Source organism: Paroedura picta, chromosome 1 (assembly GCF_049243985.1).
Source record: "Paroedura picta isolate Pp20150507F chromosome 1, Ppicta_v3.0, whole genome shotgun sequence".
Lineage (NCBI taxonomy): Eukaryota > Metazoa > Chordata > Lepidosauria > Squamata > Gekkonidae > Paroedura > Paroedura picta.
In genome coordinates, this window is record NC_135369.1 from 194,435,049 (window position 1) to 194,458,927 (window position 23,879).

Consider the following 23,879-nt stretch of genomic DNA (forward strand, 5'->3'; position numbering starts at 1 on the left):
AGATGAAATCAAATTGTCTATGTATCTTCTTTGGAGAATACCCAACCTCACATTTTCTGTATACTCACATCCTCCAGAAATAAAAGAATCGAATTAGTCATGAATGCTGTCTACAAAGTTAAGTCACTACTCTTAGACGATCAAGAGATGAAATAAAGATACAGAAAAAAAAAACTGCAACCAAATGTTTGGGTGTGTTACACTAGTTTGCCTATGAGGCAAAGGAATCATTCAAGCTATCTAGGGTAGAGTCCTTTGCAAACCTTGGCCCATTACGCAGATTTGCTGAGCAGGAAGCCTTTAATCTTGACTTTGGATGCTGTGCCTGCCTTAGGTACCATTCTTGTTCCTCCGGTGTATTTATTCTACAAGTACAACTTTAAAAATGCATTTTTCTAAATTGGGGTGGGATGACACGTGACATATAGGGGGTGGAGCCCAATTTTATTTTTTTAATCACAATTTCCTTATCACTGCTGTACCATAGCATCCAGCAAGTGCCTTCCATCTAAATCCTCATGGTTCAGGTTTTGTGCAGGCATTTTGGCATCCGTTTACTGAACGAAAGGGGACAGAAAGGAATAGGGGAGGAGGGGGAGGAGGGAGAAGAAGAAGAAGAAGAAGAAGAAGAAGAAGAAGAAGAAGAAGAAGAAGAAGAAGAAGAAGAAGAAGAAGAAGAAGAAGAAGAAGAAGAAGAAGAAGAAGAAGAAGAAGTTTTATCAGTGCCGTGGCGAGGCCAAGGTCACCCAGCTGGCTGCATGTGGGGGAGTGCAGAATCAAACCCGGCTGCACTGCTAACCACTACACCAGACTGGCTCTCAGTAATAGGTAAATAGGGAAAACCTGATGTTGAGGCTAACCAGACTTTCTCTTTTGAATGGACAAGCAGCTGCAAAGCTCCATTGTATATACTGCCTGGCACTAGGAGATTCTCTGCTGCTTGATAAGCCAGCCACTGTGAAGAACGGGGGAGTCCCATGATCTCGGTCTTGCCTAGAATCACACACTGCAAGATTCTAAGCTAAGATTCTAAGCTCCTGTCTCTAAGCTAAGTAGTATGTGGGGTCTATGAGTTATATTCTGAGCTCCAAAATGTTTTTCTTCATGCAATATGCTCTTCCACAAGCACTCATGTAGCATTACCACATACACACACTAAGCACACAGATATACTACTGTTAGTAGCCTGTCACTAGCCTAATACCTGCCTCCCAAATGCTTCAAGGCAAAGAATATCATCGCAATGTACTCTGCATATAGCATTATTTTAGTTTTTCTAACCTGTCCACACTGTCATGATCCATGATAAGCAGATTACCTCTTTATTAGAAACACGATCCGAATTCTGAGTACACAAGAAATAGCTTAGATAAGTAATGCAAGGTGTGCCCTCAAGTTTTCTAGGGTGACACACTAGGGAATGCCTGGGGGATGGGAGGGTAATGCCTTCAAGTTGTAGCCAGCTTATGGTAACCTCCTCCCATGGGGTTTTCAAGGCAAGAGACATTCAGAGACGGTGTTGTGGGCCGGCCTGCCAACACCTCTTTGAATGAGGAAAAGATGGGCCTGCCCTCAGATGCTGCAGGAAGACCAGATAAGGTGGAGACTTTATCAGGTGCAGTCTGGCAGTCTCAGCTTCTGAGACTTAGCTTCTGAGACGTTAAGAGATTGGGCTAGCCTGAGCTATCCAGGTCAGGAGGAAATGGAAAGCTTGTGAAAGGGTTGATCCAGCTCTGATTTGCCTGAATATAATTAGTACTACTAGTCCTGCTGGATCTTTGGAGAACACCTAGGTAAAGGTATCCCCTGTGCAAGCACCGAGTCATGTCTGACCCTTGGGGTGACGCCCTCCAGCGTTTTCATGGCAGACTCAATACGGGGTGGTTTGCCAGTGCGTTCCCCAGTCATTACCGTTTACCCCCCAGCAAGCTGGGTACTCATTTTACCGACCTCAGAAGGATAGAAGGCTGAGTCGACCTTGAGCCGGCTGCTGGGATCAAACTCCCAGCCTCATGGGCAGAGCTTTCAGACTGCATTTCTGCTGCCTTACCACTCTGCGCCACAAGAGGCTCTAGAGACACCTAGAGACACCTCTAAACTGGAGCTACTAATCTACTTTTCTTTTCCTCATTACATGGGAAATACGATTCCATTATTAGCATTCATCCAAAAGATTTCAAAATGATTTTAACCTCTTTAAAATGTTAAACTATGGCCGACTGTCAACATTACTGATGATCATACCTTAAAATCCGAGGATGAGAGTTTTTCGACTCTTTTGTTGACATCAGGAGAACCAGCCTTCTTTGTGAAGTAAATGAAGCAGAGCTTGGCGTGGTCCCAAAATGACAAGATCATGAAACTGTCAGTCAGAATGGCTGGAAAGACACACACACAAGTGTCAGTACTGCAATATTGAGCACTAGGAACCAAAAGCAAGTAACTGAATTTGTCACTGAGGCACCAGGGGAATAAAAGCAAATTTTCAAGGCGATACTTTAAGATATTACACCGGGGCTTGTATAATCTCCTAAAAGGCATCAAGGTTCCATCTTGTCAGGGCCTTGTTGGAAATGAGAAATAAAGCTTCGGGAGGACTCAGATGAAGTAAAGCTGAATAAATTATCATGCAGCATATTCTTAATAGGAATATTTCTCCTCTATATTCATGCTTTCTTCAGTTCTTTTGGATATTACAGTGCAACCCCCTTCTGCAATTGCTTTCATTGGCTGAACAGAAATAGTGTCTTCACTATGCAGCCAAGCAGAAATGTAAGAAACGTCACCAGCGAGACGGCAGAAGCTATGATTGCTGCAGGTTCCTTGTAGCTGCTGAGGTCTGGGAGAGACAAATCTGGAGATTGCATGTGTGCCATCTGCCCTCTGGTCCTTGAATCAAAACACTGCAGGAATGAATCACACCAATCAGAAGGGGCCAAAACTGCAACGAGAGTGAATTGGTACTGCCAGAGCAGAAGATCAGCATGTCTAACATTGCCCTGACTTGGATGGCCCAGGCTAGTGCAGTCTTCTCAGAAGCCTCATCTGGCTAGTAAGTAATGAGAGAGCACCAAGGAAGAACAGGGCCAGGATGCAGAGGCAAGCAAGGGCCACCCTCCTCTGAACATCTCTTGCCTTGAAAACCCGGGGGGGGGGGGGTTCCCATAAATCAGCTGTGACTTGACAGCAAAGCCCCCACCCCCAAAAAACAGTCTAGCTGTAAAGTGGCTGGCTGTTAGAAAGGCAGTAAGACCAGGCAAGTCTCCATTGTCTATAAGGGACACACCAGATTATTTACGAAATAGGGATTTCATGAATTAACTAAAGAGGGGGGATTCAAAACAGGAACACAAAACCCTGACAACAACTGAGAATCCAGCGACTTCCACACAGCAGAGATATTGCGTTGCTTTCATTGCACATTGGGGACACGGCTTCCACATGTGGAAGCATATTTTTCTCTTCATAGCCTTAAGTCAGCATCCTAAGCCTACTTGGTTCACATCTCATCTCTGAAACTACTAAAATGTTACACTAATGATTGCCCTTTCATTCTCTTTAGATGAGCACTGCAGAGGTAGTCAACCTGAGGTCCTTCAGAAGTCAATGGACTACAATTCCCATGAGCCCCTGCCAGCATTTGCTGGAAGGGGCTCATGGGAATTGTAGTCCATGGACATCTGGAGGACCAAAGGTTGACTACCCCTGCACTAGGGGACAGTTAAGAATGAAAATACTAGGATCCCACCCCCTTCCTCCATGCCCCCAACTAGACTTGCAATTAGACACCTGTTCTAATCACTATATGAACTCCAGATAGGGATACCTCTTAATTACTGGTTCCCTGACAAAAATTATAAACAGTGAGCTATTGAATACTAAAAAGGAAGCCCAAGATTTGCTGTGAGAATTACATCAAAAATGTAGCCACATCCAAAATGACTAGCTTATTTTCATTTCTTAGTAACCAAGTCTCTACTTCTAAAAACAGAGTCCCATTCAAGCAAAAGGAAAATACATAAATTAAGCTCTGAAATCTGAAAAGAATATGAGCTATAGCAGCATTTATTGCTTTATTATTCATGCATCTTTAGAAGAAGAGTTGGTTCTTATGGTTCTTATATGCCGCTTTACCTGAAGGAGTCTCAAAGCAGCATACAATCCCCTTCCCTTTCCTCTCCCCACAACAGACATCCTGTGAAGTAGGTGAGGCTGAGAGAGCCCTTAAATTCCTGCTTGGCCAGAACAGCTTTATCGGTGTTGTGACTAGCCCAAGGTCACCCAGCTGGCTGCATGTGGGGGAGTGGGGAATCAAACCTGGCTCACCAGATTAGAAATCTGCGCTCCTAACCACTATACCTAGCTGGCTCTCATTCATTCTCATTAACCCTACCTATATGTGGCGTTTAAGGAAATCTGTTTGAAATGTAAGTGTACAAGGGCAGATACTAGCCTCTTGGTTCCTGTTTGAACTCATGAACATCATAGCCCTGGGGCTGCCACCGCACTCAAACCGGCTTGTTAACTCTTGTATTTGAATGCTGATTGAGGGCTATTTGCAAGACTCTGCCTCAATCCTATCTCAGCTAAAACTGGCCAGTTAATTATGCATCTGAACTCCAGCTAAACCTCCCTAGCAATTGACTACTTGTTCTCTCTACTTGTTAGAAATTATATTCCATCATATCTGAAGAAGTGTGCTTGCACACTGTGAGGTTCTTTGTTTTCTCCAAGAAAAGTAAGGCTTCTTTAGAAAAGTTTATTATAAGGTGACCAGATTTATATATGTATGTATGTGTGTGTGTGTGTGTGTGTGTGTGTGTGTGTGTGTGTGTGTGTGTGTGTGTGTGTGTGTATAAAAATAAATTTCAACCTAACTACAATTTGCCAGGTACCCCCAGATGTCCCTCCAAAAGTGGGATCATCTGGTCACCTTACTTTATTAGAGCAGAGCAACATACTACACGTAAGGTATAGTTGGAACTAGCTAACACATGTAGGGGTCGGGGGACACACAGCAGATAACACTTCAAGGAAGTTTCAAGAAAGCTGATGTCATAAATAAAACTTTGGTGGTCTTAAAGGTGTCACCGGACACAAAGAGGTCTTCTGCGTGAGGGATTAGGCTGCCATCACTACTTGTTTGAGCGCAGGGCTAATTACCCCTTTGGCACGGTACTAGGCCCGGTCCGAGGCAGTCCCAGGCATGGGCCAGCTCTGGGCATCAGTTGCCCCGCAGCAAGGGAACATGGATAAATCTGCATTCTCATTTTTGCCCCAGGATCCATCGGTATGTATGTTGGGGCAGGGATGGACACAAGGGGGAATACTCGGGCCCTCCCAGTCAGGCATTGTTCCCCCTTCCCCAACAAGCATCCCTTCCCTCATCTACCCTCACAACCTTATTTAAAATAAAAAAAACATGTCCGATTGCGTTACAATGCAATTCTACAGCAACAGAATAGTAAACCCCACCCCCCACCCATCGACCACCACATTTGGTTGGAACCTTTCGTTCTTTCTATTTTTTCTTGGTTTTACTGAGATTGGGGACAGTTTGCAAGTGTGTTTGTGGGGCGGGGGATGGCACAATAAAGCAGGCCTCTTTTTATCCCCTCGTTTCTGTTGTAACTGTTTTAGACATAGAGGGGGGGAGCTCTACTGGCTCTAGAAAATACATTGCGTGCTTTGATAAGCACACTCTTATAATCAAGACCCCTCAAACATCTTTTAATTGTCTGGTTCAATTCACAACAGCTTTATAGTTTCTATCACTGGTAATGCCCAGAAGTCAGGATTGAAATTCCAAGAATTTGTCCCAGTCACTTATTTGATAATCCAGCATAACTAAACCAAAACTGGATTCAAAATTTGATTTCAACATCCTAATTGTCAGATTAAGGCACTTTCCAGCAAACCTTTGCTTCAAAAGGTATCTCTCCAATCTTGGCTCTCAAAGCGATTCCTGCCAGTTTCCAGAATTTTTTGGAAAAATCTTCGTAACAGTCCATTAATATTATCCACTAATCCAAACTCTTATAGCACATAATAAATGCTTTAACTGCTGCAGGAACATACTGTCCCCCAGAGGAATTCGAAAATCTTGAAATAGCGTTCCCAGTACTCATGGATATTCGTACAAGACAGATTCACTTGCAATATAAGTCCAAAGTATTTACATTTCTGTGCTTTTCCCATAGACTGAACTGTTACGGCCAAATAATATTTCCATGGTGGTCATTTTTTTAGTACAGAGAAGGAGCTTCAATATAGGAACATTAATATTTAGGCCCACTTTGGAGCAATATTCTGAGGAAGCAACTATAAATTCACAGAAGTCAACCAGGGATTTTGAGAGAAGGGCTGTATCAGCTGTATCTTTTGTACACAGGTGAATACAACAACTTAACATGGGCAAGATAAGGCAGATGGAATTCCTCTCTGGAAAAATAAGAGATTGCCTCATTTATATCCAATTTAAAGAACAGAGGAGCAAGGATACATCCTTGCTTTATTCCCTTGCTCACTACAAAAGCTCCAATCAGCCCACTAGATCAGGGGTAGTCAAACTGCGGCCCTCCAGATGTCCATGGACTACAATTCCCAGGAGCCCCCTTCCAGCGAATGCTGGCAAGGGCTCCTGGGAATTGTAGTCCGTGGACATCTGGAGGGCTGCAGTTTGACTACCCCTGCACTAGATGAACCATATCTTGAGAACATCAGAAGAGCCCTGCTGGATCAGACCAGTAGTTCATCCAGTCCAACATCCTTTCTTACACGGTGGCCAACCAGTTCTTTGGAGTGCCAATAACACAGCATAGAGGCCGAGGTCTTCCCCTGATCTTGCCTCCTAGCTCTGGGATTCAGAGGTGTAGAGCCTCTCCCTTAGAGGTGGCCCCCAGTCCCCATTGCTGATAGACTTCTCATCCATCCATCCATCCATCCATCCATCCATCCATCCATCCATCCATCTAATCTCCTTTTAAAGCTGTTTATTCCGGCAGCCATCACTACATCCTCTGGTAGCAAATCTCACACTTTAGGCACTCTCTGTGGAAAGTATCATTTTCTTTTCTCTGCCCTAAACCACCAGTTTCACTGAGTGCCCTCTAGTCTTCCTCACGGGGACACCTTGGAGGGCCCACGTCCAGCCTGTGCTGAGGCAGCTGCATTGGTTACTGGTTAATGCCCGGATCCGGTTTAAGGTGCTGGTTCTTACCTTTAAGGCCTTCTGCGGTCTGGGACCCACATACCTGAGGGACCGCCTTTCGTCCTATGATCCCTGCAGGGCCTTACGCTCTGCGGGTACAAATTTGTTGGTCATTCCCGGCCCCCGGGAAGCATGCCTGGCCTCGACCCGGGCCAGGGCCTTTTTGGTCCTGGCCCCCACCTGGTGGAATGAGATCCCAGATGATCTACTGGCCCTGTGGGTGCTCCCTGCATTCCGCAGGGCCTGCAAGATGAAGCTCTTCCGCCAGGTTTATGGTTGAGGCCGGCGTGCGGAAGAAGATCAGCCTCCCCCCCTCATTGAGCCCTACGGGGCTACTATGGGAGGATTAAAGAAGAAAGTTCAGCCCCGCTGTCCACCCCCGGGGTCTATTAGTGGATAGAACTGGGTTGTTTTGCAACAGAGTATTGGATGATCTATGGTTGATTGGCTGGGTTTTTAGATTGTTTTAAATTGTTTTATGGGTTTTATTGGGGGGTTTATGCTTATTGTTAGCTGCCATGAGCCTCCGTGGGAGTGGCAGGATAGAAATATAATAAATAAATAATAAATTAACTCCCACCCAATCAGCAACACCCTTCCATGTTGAGAAAGCTCTACCAATGCTGAACTTTTGCCACACTGTCACTCATTTACCAAGCTTGTGGAGGTCCTCTTCACAGTCAGCTACTACGTTACTCACTCCTCGTTCCAGATCACTGATAAACAGATTAATCCAATCATGATCCTTGCGGGACCCTACTGCTTACTTTCCTCCATTGTGAAAACTGTCCATTGATTCCTGCTCTTTGCTTCCTGTCATTTAAGCAGTTTTAATCCCACAACTTCTAATGATTCTCTGGAGTCTTTGGTGAGGTACTGTCACTGGAGGAGCAGCACTGAAGGCCACAGACCAGGAGCCCTGCAAGTCCTGGGCATTCTCTGGAGTGGCAGCAAAGGCGAAGGCAGTCAGAAGATCAGCACAATTGGCAGTTCGCTGTTAGGGGAGATGGGGTCCAGCGGCAGCTCCTTCCTCTGATGAGGATTAGCTCCCGCTACAGGCTCTCTAGTTGAAGGCTGCCCCACCTGGATTCTGGCTATTTCTGCAGAGCCTTGAGGCAAGGCTCTTTGTGGGGTCAACGTGTGCGTTACCCTGACTGTCTTCTGAGACTCCTGTTCCAGTTTGCCATAGCAAAGCTCTGATCCTGTGACTCCTGGCTCTTTGACCTCTGGCTTATCTGATGTTCCTATTGTGGCTCTTTGACCTCTGGCTTGTCTGATGTTCCTATTGTGGCTCTTTGACCTCTGGCTTGTCTGACATTCCTGCTCTGGCTCTTTTGGCTTGGCTTCAACTCCATTCCTGATTCTAGCTTGTCTCACACTCTCTGGTTTTGACTATGGCTTGGCTTGACTTCACTCCCCACCTCACGTTCCGGTGAATTCTGTCTCTCCACAGCTCCTGACCTCCTGGACTGGACTTTGGGGAAGCTTTCTGCTCCAGTGCAACCACCTGGTCATGCAGGTGCAGCCCGGCAGGGCAGCACAGGTACCTTGTTAAAAGCCTTTTGAAAGTCCAGGTATAAAACTTCTACTGGCCTACTATTGCTGTTCAATTTCTCAAAAAACTCCAAAAGGTTGGTGAAGTAGGACTTCCATCTGCAGAAGCCAAGCTAACTTTCACTCAGTAGGCTTTGTTCTTCTAACAAATCAATCTCTTGTTACAATTCATACTAATTTCACTGGGTTCCATTTTGGATCCCTTTAAAAAAATGGATGTCATATTTTCTATTCTCCAGTGGTCTGGTACAGAGGTTGAATTTAGTGATAGGTTACATATTGGGTTAGTAGTTCAACGATCCCACATCTGTGTTCCTTGAATGCCATCATCTCTGGTCACCTCTATTTGGCTCAATTTTTCAGACTCCCTACCAAAAATATGTGCTGTGGTTTGGGTCTGTGCCCCACACTTTCCAGAGTGAACACAGAAGCAAAAAAGTCATTGAGCTTCTCTGCCCTCTTCCCACCTTCCTCTAGCAATCCCTTAATTACTCTGTCATCCAAAAGCCCCACTGCTTCTCTGGCTGGTTTCCTGCTCAGGACACATTATAAAAAATGTTTATTGATCGATGCTTCTGGCAGTCAGCTCTTCAAAATTGCTTTTTGCATGCTTAATTATTGACTTACATTTCTTTTGCTAGAACCGGTGATCCCTCCAGTTCAATTAATTGGGGGAAACCTTCCACTTTTTGAAATAAGTCTCTTTACTTTTTAAAGCTTCTTTGACTTGTATTGTTTGTTTATATTTTAACTTATATACCACCGCTCTCAAAGACTCATGGTGGCTTACAATAAAATAAACAGCATAACCCTTAAAAATCCCCCACCACATTAAAAGATGGCTGTTCATCTTCTCCCCTGACCAGCTGCAGTGAGGAGCTCTTTCATTAGGAGTGAGGGTTCTGATCTCACTAGTTCGGGGGGATCCCCTGATGGTCACTCCAGGCTCTCAGCCTGACCTTAACCATACGCCTGGTGGAAGAGCTCCTTCTTGCAGGCCCTGTGGAAAGCTGATAACTAGGCAGGTCTTTTTCTGTTTCTTTTCTAACCGGTGGAATGCACTCTATTTGGGCTTCAAGAAGTGTGGTTTTTAAATAGCTTCCACGCATCCTCTAGGGATTTGAATCTCTTAGGTTTCCTCTTTAGATTCCTTTTTACTATCCCCCACCCCCCAGTTTTGTAAAGTGCTCCATTTTAAAAGCAAATGTTACAGTTTTGGATTTTAGGGGTAACTTTCCATTGACCTGAATGCTGAACTTTAGAGTGTTATGGTCACTATTCCCAACTGGTATAACAACCTCTTCATCTCTCACCAGGTCTTGACATTCACACAGAATCAAGTCCAAGATGAGGACTCACGTGGATGTTCCAGTGCACAGTCATTTATGATGTCTAAGAATCTCATTTCTACAGCATGACTCGAGCACATGCTTACCCACTCAATGTGAGGGGAGTTGAAGTCTCCTAGTATAATAACATTGTCTTCTTTAATCACCACCCTTATTTCCTTCTCCTTCTCAGTATCAGCCTCAAAGGTTTGATCAGGTGAATGATAGTACACCCACACCTTTAAGTAACCCTCAGGCCGATCACGTAATTGTTGAATAAAAATAGGAGAGCATGTCAATAGATGATTTCTTCAGATTACCTGAAGATAAAGATCAAATCCCAACTTTCCAGCTATTATTAGTATGCAGATCACACTGAGGGGTGAGCCTAGGGGCTGTCCAATTGTTGCACATTTATGTTTTTACAAGGGGGAAGAGAAAGCTCTGTAGGATGCACATTACTCCAAAATCACTGTTGGCATCTTATAAGCCACAGAGTCAGTATAAAAGCAGGGTAGATATTAAGCTTGCTAACATGAATGGGAGCAGGTGTTGATAATCCTGCTGAGTGCAAGATGGTATGTGGGAGATTACTGCCAAAATGATTGATGTGTGGGGCAACCAGACAGCAAGAGAGGCCCAACCCCAACAGTTGTATTTGATGGTGCATGCCAACTGTGCCTGGGATTCCTTAGAACTGTCTGATACCTGGGCCCACAGGGGTCCCAAATCATGGACCCAGGGTATGCCATTTCTATTTCTTTGCCTTCCCATTGCACCAGGGGCTCTTGTCGTATATATGTTTTAAGACACTGTGACCCGCCATAAGCTGGTTAGGGATTGGCGGGAAATAAATCAAATGATGATGATGATGATGTCTGGTTTCAATGCCAGGGCTTCTGGGGGATTCCTTATACCCATGTTTCTTGTTTTTGAGTACAGTTTAGTGTGTCTTCTGAGGATAGCTCCCAAGTGTCTGTTTTTTTTTGTTTTTGTTTTTTTGCTGTTGGTCAGCCTGTTAGGATGATGATTCCTAGTGTGCTTGTTTTGAGAACTCACTGAAATACCTTCTATGAATGTACAACTCTGTGTTACCTAATTGCCATGCTCTACCTCACCCCCAGGGCTCTATAGCTCCTAAGGCCCTCCCTACACTAAGACCTGAAGCTTGATATGGGAGAGGATTTTGCCATTTTTATGGAGCTGCCTCTGCTGAGTGAATTGCTGGAGATTTCTGTTGATGCAGGCCATAAACACTTCTGGAGAATACTGTGTATTCTATATATGCTGTCTTTATAGACTTCAAAGCAGCATTTGATTCTGTCTCCAGAGCTCGTCTCTGGGAAAAGTTGGAGTCCAGTTCAATTGATCGAAGGCTTCTGATTCTTATTCGATCTTTATACCAGTATATGGCCCTTAGGATAATGTAGCAAACAAGTACATCTGACCCAATTAATACCTCAAAGGGGGCAAACAAGGCTGTGTCTTAGCCCCCACACTTTTTATTTCTATATAAATTATATGATCCAAGTCTTCCAAGATCCTGACTTGCATCCCCAATATTAGATTGTTGCCCAATCCCTATACGGCTTTATGCTGATTATATAGTTCTTCCTTCAAGAATCCCTATAGGGATTAGGCGAATGCTTAAAAAACCTATACTGTGAAAAAGAACATCATGAAATCAACTACCACAAGACCAAGGTCATGGCATTTGGCAAATGGGCAAGATCTAGAATATGGAAGCTAAATGGTAATAAAACTGGACAAGTAACCAAATTTAAATATCTAGGTGTATATATTCCAACTGTTTTTTGCTTAGGGCAAAGATCAGCAAATAACATATTGACATTCTATTGACCAAAGGGCAGGTTCTTTATACCAGCAGCCCTGAAATTATATTCTGCTAAATCTCTAGTCCAAATCACTTATGGTGCATTTTTGGGTGTTTCAATATCATATCAAGCTTGAAAGGGTCCAGTCTAAATTCCTTTGGGCACTCCTCCAACTTCCTTGCTGTCTAATCAACTCTATGGTGCTTCTGGAAACAGGAATGTTAATGGTTCAGCAACAGTAATGTGGCTGAAATTAACACACAATTCACAGGTTATAGCTTCTTTTTCCCTGAATGACAACTTCCAATCATCTTGGACTAAGGCTGTCAAGAGTGAAATCCAAAGTCGGAGTTTCTAAATTTGCTCATGATCAAGCTGCATCATTAGTTAAGTAGTGGATATAGGACAATCGATGTCAATTGGACCTGAGTAAAGCACCAACTTTTTTGGCCCCAGTACAAACCAGATATGTTCTGGCCCCTGCCACTTATCTGTCTCAGCTAGTAATAAATAAACAAAGAAGGGCATTTACCCTTGCAAGATGCTCAGTCGTGCCCTGAGCTCTAGAAGAGGGACACTATAAGAACATCCCCCTCACACTGAGGCAGTGCTATTGTGGGAGTAGCCAAATAGAAACAAAACAGTATATACTGTTCCACTGCCCTGATTATGCAGGCATTTGCGGCAATTTGATTGAACCACTCATTAAAAAAGTTTCCAGAACATCAGGACAATCAGGCGTTTGGTTGAGACCAGGCACAACCAACAGCGAATGAAGGGCCCCTGCTCTCCCCCCTCTCCCCCCCTTCCTCCCAGAACTCCACCAGAGCGCTCTGGACCTGTTGTGGCATTGCACTGTTGCATTGTTATACTATTTTATTATATTGTTATACTGTTATATTATTCTGTTATATTGTTACAACCACTGTTATTAATTATTGTATGATTTTTAACGAAGACTGTTTCATGTATTGTTGATTAGTTTAATGTAAACCGCCCTGAGCCTTCGGGGAGGGCGGTATATAAATCTAAATAAATAAATAAATGAATGAATAAATAGATCAAGCAGAGGCTACTAAGTGATGAAAACCACCAAGTGACAATTCAGCTGGCTAAGTTTTGTGCTGCTGCCAGAAAAATCTGATGCTCCAAAGTAATATAGTTTTTATTATCTGTTTTAAATTATATTACATTTAATGACCATATTGTTCTGGTCTCTTATGATTCTGCCTATATATAACTTGGTCTGAACGAGTGTAATAAATTTTGACTTGACACTCTCTCTCTGTTTCTGCAACAGCATTCTTGAACACTTCTGACAGTGATCTCATGGCAAGTTAAAATAAAATAGTTAGGACGATAAAATAAAATAGTTAGGTTGATCATGCTTTAAATCCTCACATGTAGATAGATCAAAGCAGAAATCGAAATCCTCCCTTGTCTTTAAGCACATAATGTTCTAAAGTGAAAAATATGGAAGACAAAAGGTTTGAGACTATGGCTACAGGAAATGAATAGATTCTATTATACTGAGCAGATTAGATTTAAGGCACAAATAAAAAAATAGTTTCTGAATTTTAAAAAACTAGAATATGATCCAGACACCTGCTCAAGATGGCTTCCAATTCAAGCCTTCAACAGATAAGAAATGGGGAGGGGCCACAGATAGTGATTAGGGCAGGGATTCCCAACATGGGCACTTCGGTGGATGCTGATACTTTCCCGGGCATCCATCAAGTGTTTTTAAAAAGTGAATGGAGCCCTGTAGTGTCCTTAGTCAGCAAGGCTTCTGATTGACCACAGGAGACCTGGCTGGTGGTGCAGAATGAAACAATGTTTTTTCAGTTGCATGTAACACCAGTGTTGGTTTTATTTTCTCTCACTCCTCTTTCTAGTGATTTAAAAAAACGATCCTTCTTTCCTGCACCTCCTACAGCAGCCATTTTGTCATTGGCTCTGCCTCCTGTGGCACCCATTTTGTAGATGCACCCACCACTGTTTTCCAAATCCCAAAGGCTGGGGACCCCAAAGGCTTGTTACAGTCCGCTTCTAATAACTTTCCTAGAAAAACAATCAAAAGAGAAGAAAACAGCTATGACCTGTCCTAGACTTTAATACCTTTGGGGGACATTATACAAGGAACGGACTGACAGAAAATAAATGTAAGAGGCCATCAGACCAGAAACGTGGAAGTCAAATATTGCTCTGAAAGGAGTTTTGGTCCTCGGGGGCAGGGGGGGGCTGATAACGGTGGCATTATGTGCAATTACTCACTCAGTTTGCAAATCCCCAGTGACAATAATTGGTCTACCTGTTGACACACTATTCCAACTCCTCCACTGTAAAAGCAGGCAACTGTATTGCACAGGGGCATAATTACCGTCACTGATGGTGTCAGAGATGAGCTTCCCCACCAGGGTTCTGTCAATCACCACTCGTTCCAGCTGTGGCCCAGAAAGGCTCAGGGACACCAGAATACCGGAATGGAAGAGGAGCTGAAGCCAGAGAGGTGAGGGGGAAAAGACTCGACATCAGTAGGAAATGGCATGGTCCGTAATACTTTTTACTATCTATATTTTCATACATTTCATATACTAGAGCTTGGCTGACAAAATACATTAGATGCTCTGTGAAACCTTTATTAGTGAAAAAATACTGCTTGAGAGAAGGAACAGGTAAAACACAGCAAGAGTTTTGAATGTGCCCACTATGACTATGCATGAAATGTTTCACTATAGAATGTAATTCCCCAAAATTTGCATGGAAAATGGTAACCACAGATGTTGCCATTCATGGTTGAAATCCCTCTCCACGCTGCTGCCCTGTGAAATGCGGATAAGCGAAAAGACACCATAGCGAACAGACTCACACCGGTAAGGTGGAGTTACTTGATAACCTATGCTTAGGTGCTGTACACATCAGTTAAAGCATTCGGTTGCTCACGGGATGAGCATGATAGTAATGAAAAAAATACCCCATAGAGAAAATGTATTTTGGAAGAGGAAAAAAACCTATTCAGAAATGAAATGGCTAGGGGAGAGGAATCGAAAAAGCAGGGCCACAAAATTGGTATAGTGACTTATTTTACTGGCAAACACATTTGCCCACATTCCCAATTTTGCAAGTATTTCAGTGGTGCCATCAAGCGAATGTCTTAAGTGTAACAATGTTGTTCTGCTGCATGTGCAACTCTACTGTGCACATACAGGGAGATTGCAGTGGTGTGGAAGTCCAGGCACACTTCGGGTTTCTTCAGCTCTATGATCAAAGTATAATTCCCCCCATATTACAGATCTATCTAGTTATTTCAGGACCAGCATGTGGCTTTCCAGCCTCCCCAAAGAGTTACCGTCTAAACCTTGTCCATAACATGGTGGAGGTGTGTTTTTATTTTGTTTATTTGTTTTGTTTATTAGATTTTTAAACCGCCCTCCCATACGGCTCAGGGCAGTTTACATATAACGTCACGGGGTGATACATGGAACGACCTAAACATAGAATATATAGTCAAAAGTAAAATCGACAATAATCCAGCACAATAAAATCAGAGTCCAGGAGCACCTTTAAGGCCAACGAAAATTTATTCAAGGCGTGAGCTTACGAGTACAAGCACCCTTCGTCAGACTATGATCTTCTTACATGACAGGGAATATATAGCAAAAATCAATTCTGTTGCATCAGTAGACTGTGTCACAACCAGATACAGCCAATGATAATCCTCTGTCAAAACAGCCAATTAATCCCCTAGAATTCAGGGTATTTTACAAAGAGAAACCTGCAGTGGTTCTAAATCAACACAATTTCAATGGTCTTGATCAGGGGTAGTCAAACTGCAGCCTTCCAGATGTCCATGGACTACAGTTCCCATGAGCCCCTGCCAGCAAATGCTGGCAGGGGCTCATGGGAATTGTAGTCCATGGACATCTGGAGGGCCGCAGTTTGATTACCCCTGGTCTTGATCAACAATATAACAGGAACAGCAACTTAGATAAGGCCCCCAGAGAGGGCAGACTGGTTCAGGCCATGGAGGGGATGTCTGAGGGGGACCTGTGGAAGTTATTGGGTTTGGTCGGTCTCAGGCAAATGCCTGGCGGAGGAGCTCCCTTTTGTAGGCCCTGAGGAATTGTGGGAGTTCAAGCAGGACCCTCTCTCTTCAGAGAGCTCGTTCCACCAGGAGGGAACCAGAACAGAAAAAGCTCTGGACCCTGTTGAGGACCGATGTGCTTCTTAGGGCTTTATAGAGTTAGGCATGCTATGAAGATAGTTCCGGAGGGTAGCGGTACTGGGCTGCAGTAGAACTGCTATATTCCCCTCCGACAGCACCTTAGGGATCAACAAGAGTTTCAGGGTATAAGCTTTCAAGAGTCAAAGCTGCCTTCGTCAGATACTAGTTGGAATTGAGATTGCTGGGTATCCTCAGACTTTGAAAGCTTATACCCGGAAATCTTTAAGGTGCTACTGGACTCAATTCTAGCAGGTGGTCCACAGCTGCTAAAAACGTCTCAGTGGCCTTGCGGAATCTCAAATCTTTCACATTAAAATATTGCTGTTAAGGTGCAGACCCCAATGGGCTCCCTGTTTGCCACGCAGGGTGAAAATCCTAGTTCCCCTCTCCTGAGAGGGAATTTGCATTTACCCAGTGAGGAAGTTCAGGATTCCAGTTGGCTTCCTCCTCCGTTTCCTGCCTCAAGTGATGACGTATCAACTCCGACCAATAACCTGCCTCCCCTCGTTTTATTTGGCACACAATCGTGTTACAACACAAATCTGCTGTGGCAAAAGCACCAGCTTTTTGGGGATGCTCCAGAAAGTTGAAAGTGGATTCCCTGCACCTTCCCAGTCTCCCCTCTCCAGCCTCTAAACACATATTATGATTTAAGAAGAAGAAGAAGAGTTGGTTCTTATATGCCGCTTTCCCCAACCCGAAGGAGGTTCAAAGTGGCTTACAGTCGCCTTCCCATTCCTCTCTAGAAGGTGCAACAGGGCACTTTCTAAATTTCATGCAGGAAAACTTCTGTGTAAGGCCGTCTGACGTTCTTTGTCTTCCTGGTTACTGAGCACACATCAACACAAGAACTCCCCCCCCCCTTGCTTGGGTGATTTGAGTGCCATGGGACTCAAAGGATTGAGGGGGGGGGGTGACATTTTGTCATTTCTCTTTATTTTGATTGTGTTACAGTGTGAGAATGCGACTGCTCCCATTCTCACTTTTCTTCCCCGTGCCACTTCCCCAGGCCCGTGTGAGGCTGGCAACATCAGGAAGTGTGCCCACCTGGTGCATCCAAATGCACAGATTTATTGTGGACTCTCCCAACCGCTTGACTGGCCCAAGTGATGCACTGTAGCTGAAGGGGTGCATGGAGGGATGAGGTGCACCACTGAACTCCGCTGCCCTTTCCTAAGCCCCAGGTGCCCTCTCACCCTTTCCACTGGTGGTGGCAGAGGCAGTGATGTCAGAGACAGCAGTGGCAACAGCAACAGCATCGAGGAGAAGAGGTGACTGAAATCCCTAAAAGCCAGTAGGAAGCATGTTTTAACGCCTGGCCACAGGCAAGTGGATGTTTGCCCTGGGTCCCCAAGAAGGCACCCACATTTGAATCCTTGTTGATTTTGAGCATCATTGATTGCCCTCTCAGTCTGACCTTCTGTTTCCGGCGACCCTTCTTGAAGTGGGGAGGTGACCAAAATGTTTTTCTTTATTATTTTTTATTGGGATTGTGTCATAGCACCGTTGGGAGGGGGACAGTATGGGAAGAAAGACCTCCCACTCTCCCAACTGAACCTCAAAACATCTGTTGCAAATAGGAGTCCTGACCAGTGATGGGAGAAAACCACAAATGCAGAATGCCAGGTACAAATTTGGAGTCTGCATTTAGTATCCATTGTGGTGAGAACTCGTGGGGAGAAAAACCACAACTGTGGAATCAGTCTAGGTGTGTGAATCATACTGAACCAGATTTTAGCTAACTGGAGATATCAATGGGCACTGAGCGACTGATGTCACGTAATAATAGAAGAAACATAGTTGTACTTAAGACGACATAAGTGCAGAGTAGCTGCGGAAAAAATTATAACACATCCTCATTCTTTCCAGGCTACCCTCCAATGTCAGCCAAGGTTTTCCCACCCAAAGTGACATGTAACTGAGGTAGGGAGAGCACACCTTTCCTCAGTCCTCACTTTAGCCATGGTTGGAACGATTCTAAAAGGAGGATCCCATATTGGGGAAAAGAAGGAGGGATGTGTGCCTGCATAGAAGACTACTTGACGAACAACAGTTACTGGTAGACATGTGCAGTCCGATTATATCCAGCCAAAAAGTGCGCAAATTGAAGGATATTAAGTATTCGATGACTTCTGGTAAAGTCTTAATATCCTGAAAGTTAGCAGAGTGCCTTAGTATGGCAAGTAAGCGCAGCGTGGGGCACAAAACAACTAACAAAACAACTAACAACTAAGCCAGTTTGGTGTAGTGGTCAGGAGTGCGGACTTCTAATCTGGCATGCCAGGTTCGATTCTGCGCTCCCCCACATGCAGCCAGCTGGGTGACCTTGGGCTCGCCATGGCACTGATAAAACTGTTCAGACCGGGCAGTGATATCAGCACTCTCTCAGCCTCACCCACCCCACAGGGTGTCTGTTGTGGGGAGAGGAATGGGAAGGTGACTGTAAGCCGCTTTGAGTCTCCTTCGGGTAGGGAAAAGCGGCATATAAGAACCAACTCTTCTTCTTCTTCTAACATCACTGATGATGCGTTGTACTGTCTTGAGCTGAGAGCTATATGTAATCCCTAGTGGCGTTCTGTTGTTTTCTCTTTTGGGTCTGTCTTCTAACAGGTTTTCTCCTGGTTTCCTTCTGGCTTTGTTAATCTGTTCCACTAGCTGGGTACTTTAGTTCCAAAAAGGTTTGTTGTAGATAATTTACATGGGAATCTCAGCGCAAGACAGTAGAACGCATCATCAGTGACTTACAACCTGTACTGAATGACAGTTCTCTTTCCCAAGCACTGGGGAGTAAACCTTTTCTTTCACACAGACAGCCCCCCAATCTCAAACCTCACCCACAACAATGCAGAATCTCACATGAACATGGACACTGGTACTAGAGCTTGCAACAAACCCAGATGCCAACTTTGCAGCCATATATACTCCAGTGCCACAATTTCTGGACCTAACATCATCAACTACACCAGTGGTCCCCAACCTGCGGGCCGTGGCCCGCCTCCGAGCCACGAAGGCCATGGCGCCGGGCCGCGGCTCCCTCTCCCCGCCCCCCCCTCTGCAGTAAAAAACTTCCCTGGCCGCAAGCTTGCGGCCCGGGAAGCTTCTTACTGCGGGAGGGCGGGGAGAGGGAATCAGGGCCGGGCTGCGCCTGTGCAGGCCGCGCCCGCGCGGCCCACGGGTGTGACCCGGGCGCGGCTCGCGGGCGCGGCCGGGCGCGGCTCGATGCGCGGGCGCGGTCCCCGCGGGCGTAGCCCGATGCCCTGCCGGTCCCCAGCCTAATAAAGGTTGGGAACCACTGAACTACACCATCAAAGGCCTATATACCTGCCCATCTTCCAACTTAGTATATGCCATCAAGTGCCAACAATGCTCCCTGTTCTCTACATAGGGCAAACAGGTCAAACCCTACACCAAAGAATTAACGGGCATGAGTCTGACATCAAAAACCACAAAATTGAAAAACCTGTGGGGGAGCACTTCAACCTTCCAGGACACTCGGGCTTTTCGCACACCTTCAAAATCGCACAATGGTTGCCAATTGAAAACACTACTGATTTGCCATTATGCACAACGTCGTTGACAATCTGCCACACACTTGAAACCGATCCGCAAAAAGCACTTCCTTGTAGCGCTTTCAGGGAAATCCCCAAAAGTGGATTCACCCTCCGGAAAGCGCTTCACTCCTGCAACCAATCTGCAACACTAGCGGGAAAGTTCTGTGCGTTACCATTGTTGTGGTTTCTACAAATTCCCTCCCCCTGGCTCTCTCCTCTGATCTTCCGGCGAAGCGATCGCCATTTTTTTTTCTCCGAGCGAGCGGGACTCAACCCACCAGCAAGCCTGTTTAGAGGCTTCCCCGGCTTCAGTCCCTCCCCAGAGCTGTTTAGTCACTAAGCACAAACAACAGAGAAGCCCATTTGCTGATGTATTTTCCCTTTATTTTTTACACTGTTTTCGGCCGAAAATCGGGCCCGTGAGGATTTTTTTTTTTCACTTGGGGGGAGCGTGGCAACGATGAAACGACAGCTCAAACACACCTGCCAGCTGATGGGTCTCTCCGTTGCAACGAATCAACACATATTCGTTGCAATGGGTGTGTTTTTAAAAAAAAAACCCTTTCTTAAAGGGAAAGGGGCTGTTTGGGAGCATGCTAACGGCTGCCCATTGGCTGCTTGACGGCCAGGGGCGGGACGAGCTCAGCAATAACGCTTCCTGTCTAGTGATTTTTGCTGAGACCGGAAGCTTGTGGGAAACGATAGAAACGCAACTGGATTCCACTACAAAGTCAGGTATGCATAATAACGAATTGCACTATTTTAAATGGCGATTTTTCGTTCAGCAAACCATTTGCTACAAGGATCCCGGTGCGGAAAGCCCCCCAATAACAGACCTGAAAGTAGCTGTGGTATTGCAAAGGGACTTCAAGAACAGGCTAGAAAGGGAGATTGCAGAAATGCAAGTTATTACAAAACTCAATACTATGACATACCCAGGACTCAACAGGGACAAAGGCTTTTTATCTCACTATTCATAGTAACCTTGTTCAACTTGTGTATCCATATTCCTCACTATTTATTTTATTTGTGATAATGTGACTGTAAGATGGCAATGTATTGGAATTTTGAGTTTGACTCCCTTGGGAGGATTGTTTCACAGTTGTATGGAGACGGATGGAGCAAGCAACATATGGGGAGGTGAGAACATTTAATCATTAATAAAAGGCAGTTTGGTTTCTCCCTGTCTTTTTGTAAAGTACACTGAATTCTAGGGGATTGATTGGCTGTTTTGACAAAGGATTATCATTGGCTGTATTTGGTTGTGACACAGTCTACTGATGTAACAGAACTGATTTTTGCTATATATTCCCTGTCATGTAAGAAGATCATAGTCTGACGAAGGGTGCTTGTACTCGAAAGCTCACACCTTGAATAAATCTTTGTTGGTCTTAAAGGTGCTCCTGGACTCTGTGCTACTTCAGACCAACACGGCTACCCCTTTGAAACTAGGATAAAACGTAGTATGGGAGGCCCTCTATAACTGAGGCTCCATAATTACTGAGGCCTTGATCTTTTGGTGTTTTCTGGAGGTGTTGAGTCAATAGAACTGATGCCATTGTTTGGAATTTATTAATTTGTTATTTATTTATTAGACTTATAGACCGCTGCTCCCAAGAAACTGGCTCCCTTTAGTTCACAAACTAATATAAAACATAAAAACAAATCTCCCATAAAACACCCCAGTATTAACATCTAAAAACTCTAGCATAACTATGGCGGTATACAATTCAGTATAGAAAACTCTTCCCATGCTTCGGACCTCCAGAATTGGCCCATGGTTGATGGTCAAAAACCAGGGCAGCAGCCGGGGGGTGGCCATCAACAGCTCTAATTCTGCGTCCAAACTCGGGGGGGGGGGCAGATCTCATATGGCAGGGAACGGCAGGGATGTATAAGCTGTTTTGAGACTATGGGCAGAAAATTGAGCTAAATAGGATCTAAAATGATCCATTTTAAACAGTTTGAACCAAGTTGAACTTTTACAGTGCAGGATTAATGATCTATTAATCGAGGTATCAGAGATGTACATCCTGTCTCTGCATTGATTATTGATTACTGAATTATCTAAGAGGTCATCTGGGATGGAATAACATGATTATTTAGCAATCTAGAGCGAGTTAGATCTTTCGACATCAAAAGTTTAAATGATTGTTCACTGACTGAATTTAAACTTGTTATTTTGTATTTCATCCATATTTTAAAAATAACGAAGTGTACTCTCTAATAGAAGGGAGACCAGTTTCAGCTCTCATCAGGGCTGTTAGTGACCCCTTTGGAAGAACTACAGTACGTCTAAGGAAAACTTTTTGAATAGTTTCTAGGCTAGTAAGAATGTCATCCTTCCAAACCCAGACTTCAACAGCATATCATAGATGAGGAACGACCTTGCTTTTAAATAATTATAGGAATTGATCTTAGACAATCTCCCTTTATATAATAAAATCTCAGAATGGACCCAACTAACCTCAGTGTGGAAGCCTTAATGGTTTCTAGATATACATTCGAATTTAAGGTCTCTTTAAAAATAACTCCCAGATATCTGAAATAACTGCATTATTCAATAGGGTGCCCATGTATACTTTTTGGTCTTTTTCTTTAAAAAATAGCACTTTTGTCTTCAAATAGGTAAAGCTGAGGGCCTCCTTCTTACAATATACACCTAATTTATGCAATAGTCTTTTAGTCTTATTTTCCCTTACTAAAATTGGACTTTTGAATAGCTTCTAGGCTAGTAAGAACATCTTCCTTCCAACCCCAGACTTCAATGGCATACAAGAGATCTGGCCGACCATGCATCAGGAGATAGAGCTGGTTGTCATCCTCATATTGGTGACGCCAAAGCCCATAGTTCTGGATGCAGATTGTGGTGTGATCTCTAGATGATTCACCAGCCAGCCACTCAAAAGGCTGCCTAAATGCATGCTGAAATTACTTCTGCTGTGTTGAAACACTCCAACATTAGTACATCTCTTGAAGGAATTCACTGGTGAGCAGAAGTACAGGCAGATGCAGGAAACCAGGTGTTCATGCAGTATGCTCTCCTCGCAACAACAGCCTCAAAATTACACTCCCCTCAGGTGGGAAGAGACTGTCTCCACCTTGGACCACCAAGAAGGAAGATTTATAGTAAGTGAGACAAATCTTCACTCTCCAATATTACACGGTGGTGCAGACTCATGCCTGGGATATAAACAAGCAGGGTACCCAGGGAGGGAAGACCTATGCTGAGGCAGAATGCTGCAGGACCCTTCTACCAAAAGCAGCCGCAGCAGAGGCTACATTGTTGAACCTGTAATGTCTTGTGAATCAATGAACTGAACTCCAAGTAGCAGCCTTACATATGACCTCTAAAGATGGAAAAGCTCTGTAAGCTACCAAGGTCAGTGCTCCTCTGAGGGAATATGTTGTAGCGTCCTGCAGATTTCTAGGCAAGAACTATACAGCCTCTGACCCATTACTTATTATAGATGTTGATATTGATACATTTTGCCCAAGGGACACTTTCCTGAAAGATACAAACAGAGCACCAGTCTTGCAGAATACCTTAGTCCGGTCTATATAAAAACTCAGGGCCAAACCTTCTCCTCGGGGTGTTTTAGATTAGGACAGAAAGAAGGAAGAACCAATTGTTCCAACTTATGAAAGGCTGAATTCACGTTTGGAATAAAGGCTGGGTCTGTACAGAACACGACTCTATCATTATTCACTAAAAGAGCTTTGACATCTGATCTCTTTCTGGCTGATGTTATACGAAGCAGAAAAATCATCTTAAAAGTAAGCTCCTTTAATGGATGTGGCCATTGGTTCAAAGGGAGGCCTAGAGCTTTTAGAGTCCTAATGAGACTCCAGGTGGGGAAATTATGTGCCGGAGGTGGATTAAACAAGGAAGTATCCCATAAAAACCTCCTAATATGAAGGAGATGGGACAATAACCCACTTATCTTTTTAATGTACTAATACTAAAACCTTTGTTGACTCCTCCTTGTAAGAAGGGCAGGGCACATTTCACTTTGGCTGAGAGGGGTACTCTTCCTTTTGCAACATCATGACTGTAAAATCAGCCAGGAATTGTTTCAAATCCTAAATGTGGATCCTTTCCTAGAGGCTATCATATGACCTTATCAGTTTATCCTACTTCTTTAAATTTGTCCACTTGACCTCCAGACTGTGAGA

The 23,879-nt window shown here is 44.3% G+C and overlaps 1 protein-coding gene across 7 annotated transcripts in view; it reads right to left on the reverse strand.

The window, feature by feature from the left end:
- The window catches only part of WDPCP (WD repeat containing planar cell polarity effector), a 337,650-nt gene that overhangs the window by 219,165 nt on the left and 94,606 nt on the right, over nucleotides 1–23,879 (reverse strand). For all 7 annotated transcript variants that reach the window (XM_077315493.1, XM_077315511.1, XM_077315482.1 and 4 more), the window contains 2 exons: nucleotides 14,308–14,422; nucleotides 2,245–2,378 (listed from right to left, as the gene is read on the reverse strand). In XM_077315493.1, coding sequence (XP_077171608.1) covers nucleotides 2,245–2,378; nucleotides 14,308–14,422 — 249 coding nt within the window. The remainder of the gene's footprint in view (nucleotides 1–2,244; nucleotides 2,379–14,307; nucleotides 14,423–23,879) is intronic.